The sequence below is a fragment of the Heliangelus exortis genome, chromosome 1 (assembly GCF_036169615.1).
Source record: "Heliangelus exortis chromosome 1, bHelExo1.hap1, whole genome shotgun sequence".
Classification (NCBI taxonomy): Eukaryota; Metazoa; Chordata; class Aves; order Apodiformes; family Trochilidae; genus Heliangelus; species Heliangelus exortis.
In genome coordinates, this window is record NC_092422.1 from 146,996,603 (window position 1) to 147,006,034 (window position 9,432).

At 48.6% G+C, this 9,432-nt stretch overlaps 1 protein-coding gene across 1 annotated transcript in view; it reads left to right on the forward strand.

Annotated features, from left to right (window-relative positions):
* Nucleotides 1-4,924, forward strand: part of ZC3H7B (zinc finger CCCH-type containing 7B) — a 52,336-nt gene extending 47,412 nt beyond the window's left edge. The window contains exon 24 of the mRNA XM_071738989.1: nucleotides 702-4,924. Coding sequence (XP_071595090.1) covers nucleotides 702-894 — 193 coding nt within the window. The 3' untranslated portion in view covers nucleotides 895-4,924. The remainder of the gene's footprint in view (nucleotides 1-701) is intronic.
* Nucleotides 4,925-9,432: the final 4,508 nt, after the last annotated feature.

Genomic DNA, 9,432 nt, shown 5'->3' on the forward strand with positions numbered 1-9,432 from the left:
CCTCCTCCACCTTCACCACATCCTCCTCCTCTCAGAGTCCCCAGGGACTGCTGCTTGTAGGAGGAGTGGGACAAGTGGACAGGTTGGGGTTATGGTGAGGCTGCTGTTGGGCCCCTGAGGTGCTCAGCCACACTACTCACTGGGAAAACTACATTCCCAAGCCACGTGTCTATAGAAAAGGGGAGCAATGTATGTGCTCCTCTATAGCCAGGGTGCTCTCAGATCTCAGGCAGCTGAACAGTCTGCTTGGCCCAATGCTTAGGGGAATCCCAGGTGCTTTATTAAATGCTTTCAGTGTCTCACACCCTCTGAATCAGCACTTTGAGGTGCCTTCAGAAGGCTTATGATGGTTAGAAATGCCATGTTGGCTAAAGAGAAGACACTGTCTCTTGTGGCTGTTGCCTGGCATTTCCTCTCTTGTGTGGTGGTTTGTCCTCACTCCTGCTGGTCCAGTTCCAGCTCACACTGTTTCATTCTGTTGACTGAATCCCCTCACAGATGTTGCTCTATTCGCCGCTCTTTTTTTGTGCCCAGCCTCCACATTGCCGTCACCATCTGCACGTGGGTTTCTAGGAGAATCACTTTGCCTACAACCGAGAGTTTGCAGAGTGTTTCAAGGAACCCCGACTGAGTGTCCCGGATGGGGACCTCAAACCCCTGTGCTGGGAGCACCCTCCTGATTGCTCTCCTTGTGCTCCCAGGTTCCAGAAGAGCAAGGCCTGCCCTGACGGAGAGGAGTGCCGCTATGCCCATGGCCAGGACGAGCTGACAGAGTGGCTCGACCGGAGGGAAGTGCTGAAACAGAAACTGGCCAAAGCCTGCAAGGACATGCTGCTCTGCCCCAGGGATGACGACTTCGGAAAATACAACTTCCTATTGCGGGATGGGGTATAGCCAGGGCTGGGGGGGAGCCTGTCGGATGGAGAAACACAGGGCGGGTTTTCTGAGAGTGGCGGTAGCAGGGAGAGTGAGATCAGTGTCTTGCAAAGAGAACTTTTATCTTTTCTTTTGTTTTAAGATAATGAGATGATGATTTATTAGTGGTGAATGAAATCGTGAATTTGATTCTCCTTGGCCAGCGAATGCCATGCTCACTGAGTTTGTGATCCAACTTCTCTCTCTTCTTTCCCTCAAATTCTCCTTCCTCTCCACCTTTTTCTTTTTGTTGTCCTTCATGCAAAGAAATGAATCCAGTCTGTACTGGCCCATGAGTCAGAGAATTTTTCCTTGTGTCGTTCTCTTGCCTTTCCGTTCAGTGTGGCTGCAGAGGTCTGGAGGATAAAGCTGAGAAAGGCCAACCATCTGGTGAAAAGGTGACCATGAAGTTCATGTGCTCCTTTTCTCAGTGCTGCAGAGCAAGCCCAACTTACACTGTAGCAGCTGGTCTGCTCCCCTGGGAACTCAGTGCCAGAAGAATTAGGAACTGAGGTCCAAGGAAGGAAAACCACTAGATCTGGCTTAAAACTTCTAGGCTTAAGTTTCTGCTTTTCATATTGCCCTGAGGCATCAGCTGGTGTGGGGGAGAGTAACAGCCATCTGGTATAAAGTGTGTAGCTAAAAGCAGCAAAGTAATAAAACCATTTGCAGCAGGAGGGAGTGGATTGTAGGTGACTTCAGACTGTTTCAGCTGACTGTACCCAGAAAGCAAACAGGTGACTCCTCATTTAGTTGGTTTTCTCAGTGTGAGACAGATATTCAGGGTGGGTAGTTTTGGTTTGGATTTTTCGCTGGTGTGACTTGGTTCAAGGAAGACTGAAGCCATCTAGAAGGTGTAGTTGGAGATTGTGACACACCCTGTGCTACTGTATCACAGAATATGCCAAGTTGGAAGGGACCCATTAGAATCATCAAGACTAGGTCCTGCCCCTGTGTAGAACACTCCCAGGATCAATAACACCATGTGCCTGAGTGCACCATCCAAATGCTTCTTGAACTCAGACAGACTTGGTGCTGTGACCATGCCACGCAGCAGTATCAGTCAGGAGGAAGGCTGTAACCAAAAGGAGCCTGTCTTTCTGTGTCACCTTGTGTCCTGAAGAGAGGGAGGGAGGTAATGGGGTTTCTTTCTTGATCTTTCAAATGGCTTTTGTTACTGGTTATTTAGAGCTGTGTTTTTCCATGTGCTGCCAAAAGAACTAAGTGGGGGCCTATTTAAAAGGAAACCACTAAGAAGCATGGGCGATGTTTTCCTGATGAGAATCACGTTGAAATGGTGCTTAAAAGCACTGGGTGTCCAGGCCTCTTCTCCTTGGAGCTGGGGCAGGGAGCTCGCAGGCACACAGTGCAGCCAGGATGAGACACAGGACAGTGACTGTGGTGGAGGATGAGCAGCACAGTGGGACCCAGCCATGCACCTGCTCCTGTCCCACCTGATGCATGTCATGATGGGGAACCAGTGATGCTGAGCTCTGTGCCAGGATTTTTGGCTTTTATAGTGGCAGTGGTGAGGTGTGATAATGCTCTGTATGCCAGCCTTGTCCTTTCTGGTGGTCTCATCATGTAAGCAGTATATGTGTGTCCTGTCCTGAGCTTTCCACTCCTCTCTTCTGCAGTCCAGCTGAGCTCTGCTGTTTTGCATGTGTGGATGCACATGCACATCCACTCAAAACCAAGCATATCTTCCTCCCAGCCTTCGTGGGGACTGTCGTTTTTTATACAGAGTCTTGTAGAACATTAAGCTCTGAGCCTTTGGGGCTGGCAGTGCTGTATCCATGGTAAATACTAACTGGCCATGAGCTGCTTGGTGCTTTGGCATTGCTGGGTCCCCCTTTTCCCTCCCTTCTCCCATATCTTTGGGGTTCCCAGCTTCAAGAAAGAGTGGATGAGGAAATACAGATGGCAAAATGCAGGAGATGCTGTGGGGCCAGCTGGCACCTCTAAGCCAGCCTCTAGATAGGTGTGTGCATCAGCTCCAGTGGGGGGAGTTACAGCCCAGGAGCAGAATGTGCTGTGTGCAGGTCTTGAGTCTTCCCAGAGATGCTTTGCGCTCTAAGTAAGCTGAATATATCTCTGAGCTTGTTTGCTTTAAAATGTGGATGGTGGTCACTGGTCTGGTCTTAGCTTCCCTTCGTTGCTGCACCTTTACTGTAACATCTGATGATACACAGGGTGGCTTAATGGGAGAAGAGAGGAGAGAAGTGCTTATTTCCATCTCTGCCCGCACTGGGGAGGAGGACAAGATGAGGAATGATCCATAGTGCTGTCAGGAAAGTGGGTAACCAATGCAATTATGGACATAATGATTTTTGAGTGGCCTGGTGCTGTATTCCCTCCTCTGCCCTTCACTGTAGCTGTCCAGGCTGTACTTTCTGCTGGTGCTCCTTATGCTCAATTCATCAACTTCATAATAGAGAGAGAGAGGAGAGGAGGAAGGCATCAGCTCCTGCATTATGTTGTTCTGCTCTTCTTGGGCAGAGACACCAGGGAAGGCAGCCTTGGACGGGGGACATTGGAATGCATTTTTATTTTAACAACAAATCTGCATCTCTACTGTGACTCTAGCATTCGCTGTGCCATGTTTTCTCATCCGATAACTTGTTCAGGTTACAGAGTGGATCACTGTCCCCTCTCCCCGTCTTTGCTCAGCGGGGCTTTGGAGAGACAAAGTGGGGCCAAGGTGGGGAGAGGGCGAGTGTGTGTGAGGTGAGGGAGGCCCACGGTCACGGGGGTTGCATCAAGTATCTCTTTTTGTTTTCCCTGATATGATAACCTGGTCTGTGGTGTTGCAGTACTTTGTCACCAGACTTGTTTTAGTGTGTATATATGTAACCCCACCCACAAAGCATATATACACAGGTATTAAATATATCGCTCTATATAATATTATATGTGTGTGGTATCAAAGGAATCTTTTAAACGAGGGTAAAGGAAAAGGACTCGAGCCAGGAAACGCAGCATCTCCAATTTAAATATGAAGACTTTTATTTGGGTTAGGGAAAGGGAAATAATGAAGAGGGAAGGGTTTTATATAGATGGGTATAAATTTTGAGATGGGACAGGTTTCCCTGTTCACATTTTTTAACCCCCCCCTAGGATGTCCTTGCAGTCCCATCTCAGTGAAAGAATATTATACTGCTAACTAGTAAGTAAAGTTTTAATGATAAGGCTTTGCTTTTATTATTTAAAGGGACATTGTGAAAGGCAGGAAGCTTCATGCTTGACTTCCCAGGCTTGCTTTATCAAGCCAAGAGGGTTTTCTTCAGCACGTTACATGCTCTCAGCAGCACTCAGGGCTCTACAACAGATAAACCACAAGCTGTAGAGCTGCTTTAGTGGTGCATTCACAAAACCCTGTAATAACTCTTATTTGTCCTCATTCATGTGAGGAAAAAGGAAAATTTTGCAGCACAGAACCAAATCTGAGGGTTATTAACAAAAAAAGTGATGCTTTAATTTTATAACATTAGAAGAAAATCTCAAATCCTGCAAAATAACTACAGGCACACACAGAGTAAGGATTGATTCAGATCAATGTGTTAAATGCTGAAGGACTTAGTGAAAATCTTTTCCCAAATCCTTTGGTATGGGCAGGGATTTGAGTGATGTTGGTTTGGGAGTTACCTGGCCTTCACAGGGGGAAGTGAAAAACCAAAAAATACCCTACTTAGCTTGTATGAAACTGTATGTCAAAAATGGATGGGTTTTAGCAAGTGAAAGGAAAAGCTAGGAAGGGGATGCTGCAGTTCTGAGCTGGGTAGTAAAGATTTCGAGTCCTTTAATATGTCTTTGTATTAATATAATTTAAGAATACCACGCTTTACTATTAAAAAAGAACTTAGTATCTTTCATAAGGTCTAGTATCAGGATAATAATGTAGATGTTTTAACAACATTTTAATTTCTGTTCTTAAATAAAAACCAACCAAACAAAACCAAACTTGCTTCTTTTAGCCTTTGTAATAGAAAATAAAAGTGTGCACTTTAAACCCTCTCCTGATCCAGTGTGTGTTTGTATTTTTCAAATAGCCTGCAAAGACTTTTTATCTTGATTTCTTTTCCCTGAATGCTGTAGGGAGGGAAGCAAAGGGAGGACTTCAAGCATTGCATTGTTTTCACTTTCTGACATCCTCAAGTATTATCTACTGCTCTTCTTGCTGACTGGAAAAATTGCCTGGGTGCATATTAACAATTCTGCATTTCTTTATCATATGCTCAGTTCTGGTGAACTTTAAGTGCATTTAAGATTTTTGTTTCTTTTCCTGAAGCACCAAGAATCTACAACCTGTGTTAGCACATAGTTTCGTGTTTTTTGGTGGCCTGTGTTCTGAAACCTCCAGTAATCGGGTCTCGTAATCGCCTTCATCTAGAGGGTCATCTAGAGCACAACAGGTTCTGCTGTGTAGGTTGCTCTGCTCAGCTGGGTTAGCCAGTTCTTTTGCCTGAGAACATGCACCCTGCCAGGGAAAAATGCCCTTGGCCCTACCCACTGAGTTGCATCCCTTCTGGGCCATGAGAAGCAGCTGTGCAGGTTCCTCGAGGAGAGGATGCTCTGCGGTGAAGATCGCACCTTGGGGGAAGAGGTCAGTGTGAAAACATTTATTAACAAAACTGCTTTCCTTATTTTCAAGCCTATCACGATGCAGGTTAGTCTGGATTCTTGATTAAGCCAAAATTGGAGATGGGGCAAAGAAAAGGAAGTCCCATGGAGACACGCTGCTACTAATGTATAAACTGGGAGAGTGACCAGAGGGTCATAGCCAGTGAGACATGATGAGATTTGTTACATATCTCCACAATGTGCCTGGATACAGACACAAGGACTCATGTCCTGCTCAGAGGAGGAGAGGCCTGAATACAGGGAATTTCAGAAGGAATGAGGCGACCTGTGTTCTTCTAAGGTGCATCTGTTGAGTAGGTACAACATGAAAGGCAGTAGTTTTTACACTCCAAAGGTTATTGAGGCCATTCTGTCAAGAGTGAGGTAGTTTTTCCAGTACAACGGAGACACAAACTGCCAAATTGTGAGGCAGACAAAGCATGAGGAGAAAAACAGTGCAGGTTTGAGCCTCACCTGTAAACCTGTCCCCACTTCTGTTGCTTTATTGAATAAACTTGTATCTTGGAGACACAGAGAAAGGGGTGGTGATTTCAGTATTAAAATCTTCCTAGGAACTTCAGCAGATGCAAAGACAAGGGGAGAGATCCCCCAGGTCATCTGGAAAGGATCCAGGCCTGGGGGAGGATTTAGAGGAACAGGGTAGAGACCCCTGAGAGAAAGGCTTCATGCTGAAGATCTTTAATACCATCACACAGCAGCTAGGCAGAGGGAGTTTGCCTTCCAAAGTGTGCAAGCTGCAGATGAGATTGCCAAGCAATTCTGTGACGTGGTCTGTCTGCCCACACTGTAAGGACACAGTTCTGGGCAGTGGGAGCAGGTGATGCAAATGCTGTCATCACTTAATTGCATTTGCTGCAGCCATTGCAGCCAAGAACAGGGTTGTGCTGTGTTGCGTCCCGTGCAAGGAGAGCAGCAGAGAGTTCCTGTGGAGGTGTGCGGGTCACCGGAGTGGAGGGCAGGAGGTAACACTTTAGAGCACCTGTGGAGAAAAACATTGGGCAGATAGTGAGGTCCTAAATAGGAAAAGAAGGCTGGATGGGGGTGACCGGTGAGAGGGAAGTAGTGGAGGAGAGGCTGCAGGAGTACCAGCTAGAGCAGACACCCATTTGGTGTGGGCCACAGGAAGGTGCTGAGCAGACTTGTTTGAGTGCCTGTGCAGTGGTTCTGGGCAGAACTCCTGTAGACAGCTAGTTCCTGGGGCTTCCTGGAGAGCCATGGGCACAGATCTGGAGCTCTGTACCATGTGTCATCCAGTCTAGTCCCTCTTCCCCAGGGTGGGAGGAGACAGGACAGGGCCTATCCATTCCCAATAACCTCTCTCCCTGCCCAGCTGGATTCTTAGCTCCCAATTCAGTTACCTCTCCAGGCAGGAGTTGCAGGTCCTGAAGCCCCCAGGGCTGGTGAGGTGTCTCCTGGAAGTAGATCGAGGTACAGCAAGGACAAAAGCAGGGATCAGAGGAGATGACAGGTCCAGCTGGCCCTGGCAGCTCCTGAGACTGCCTCTTTCATGGGTACTCTCTGCATTTTATCTTACAGATGGCGGTGCCCCAGAAAACTCCTGCTTTTTCTTGAGAGTTTCAGGAGGCACAAACATAGCAGTGAGTCCCAGGAAATAGGGTTATTTGTTACCATCTGGATTAATCCTCCCAGAAATGCCACTTACCTGGGGCTGGGATGGAAATCGCTAAACCCAGATGCCAGAGTAGATTTGGCTTTCTTGGAACCAGAAAAAATACTTGGCACTGCAGGTGCTCTTTGGTATATTTCCCTTGTTCTCTGTGGATTTCCTCCCTCTGCCTTAGCTGTGGTCTTTCAGTAGCTCTGGGGCCCTCCAGGCAGACGGTCTGGGAAGGATGAAGAGCTGCATAGTTTCTCTAATTGCATACCAAGGCATGCTCCCCCGTTTGTACCCCTGCAAAGCTCAGAGGCAGAGAGGGAAAGTCCCATTTCCGCAGGACTGGGATGGCCGTAGTTTTCCTCAGCCAGATGGCTGGAGGATAACTGCAACATGGCTGGATGTTGCCCCTGAAAATTCAGCACAGAAGTAGTGCTCCAAAAGACTCAGCAGCCTGGGTCTTCTCCTGTTTGAGAGCCAGGCTTCCATATCTTGACTTTTGTGGAATAGCAACACCCAGACTGCCCAAGCGTCTGAGGGGTCAGTCGTTGTCTTTCAGCACACATGGCTTCCTTAGGCTCAGTCGGGCTCTGACCTTTTGGACCACGGTGGCGCAGGATCCCTGCTCCTGCCTAGGGCCACCTTGTTCCCAGGGGAGGTGAGTGAGCCTGGAAAGGGACAGGTGAGGGATGAAGGAGGTCGCTTACAGCCAGCCTCTTTGTTTCAAGAAGGAAGTGGCTGGAGGAGCATGGGTCTTCCTTGCTGTCCCACCCAATGGTCTCCTGCAGGCCCTGGCAGAGGCCCAGCAATCTCTGTCTTCGGATTTCCTCAACCTGCTTTAAACGCCATGGTTTATTGCTGCTCTTGGCACCTCCTGGGCTCTGTCTTTTGCCAAGGCTTGCTCAGAGGGCTTCCAAAGCTGGCTCTGGCCAGGATCTCACAGGGTTTCCGGAGCAGGGAAATGCACAAAGGCAGCTCTAGGTGTCCTTCCTGCCTAGGACAGCACAATTTCTGGTGATTCCAAGGGCCTTTCTCACTTTTTCTCCCTGCCTAGCACCTACTTTTTTGACAAATGGCACCCCACAGGGGAAGGCCACGTGCGGAGGAGCAGAGCTGCATTGAGCCTGGCTGCCACGTGAGCACACCAGGAAGGGGAGAATGTCTTGGCGGGGAGATGGGGAAGCAAAGCTCATTAGTTTTTTGGCACTGGTTTTGGGGAATTAGTTTTTAGAAATCCTCTTGCCTCAGGCTGGAGGAGCAGGCAGTTCCTTCCACCGAACTGCATGGCCTGCCCGGGGATCCCGGTGCTGCTCCTCCACTGAGGAGCACCACAGGCACTTGTCTGCATGTGATACACTGCCCAGGGAAGGGGCAGCTCTTCAGAGTTGGGAAGGGGGGCTCAGAGCAAAACCCCACCAAGCCTGTGTGTCTGTACCCCACACTGACACCATCGAAAGTACCTAAAGTGTCAAACGCCTGCATTTCAGGTGCCAGGCAGAGTCTTTAGCCAATGCAGAGCCCCAGTCCCATTTTTACCACTCTCAGCTCCTGCACTGGTTTCGTTGCTTCTACCTCTTTTTCTTTGAAAGTGTCCTGCTGTGAATGCAGACACCCCTGGCCTGGACACAGCCTTTCCTGCTGCTGCTGTTCTGGGTGTTCTTTGCAGCTCTGTGGTTGTCTGTCACCACTAGCAGAAGAGTTTTGACCCCCCAGAAGACAAGGCACTGGGAAGCAGGACAAGCCTCCTTTCATAAAAGCCACAGTGCAACTCAGCCTGCTGGTTCCCACCAAGATGAACCATAGAATCACAGAATCATAGAATTGGCTGGGTTGGAAGGGACCTGTGAGATCATCAAGTCCAACCCTTGATCCACTACCGCTGCAGTTACCAGACCATGGCACTGAGTGCCACATCCAGTCTCTTTTTAAATATCTCCAGGGATGGAGAGTCCACCACTTCACTGGGCAGCCCATTCCAATGCCTGATCACCCTCTCTGTTAAGAAATTCCTTCTAATATCTAACCTAAACTTCCCCTGGCACAACTTCAGACCGTGCCCTCTTGTCTTGTTGAAAGTCGTCTGGGAAAACAAACCAACCCCCACTTGGCTACACCCTCCTTTCAGGGAGTTGTAGAGAGTGATGAGGTCTCCCCTGAGCCGCCTCTTCTTCAGGCTGAACATCCCCAGCTCCCTCAGCCTCTCCTCATAGGATCTGTGCTTGAGTCCCTTCACCAGCCTTGTTGCCCTCCTTTGGACCTGC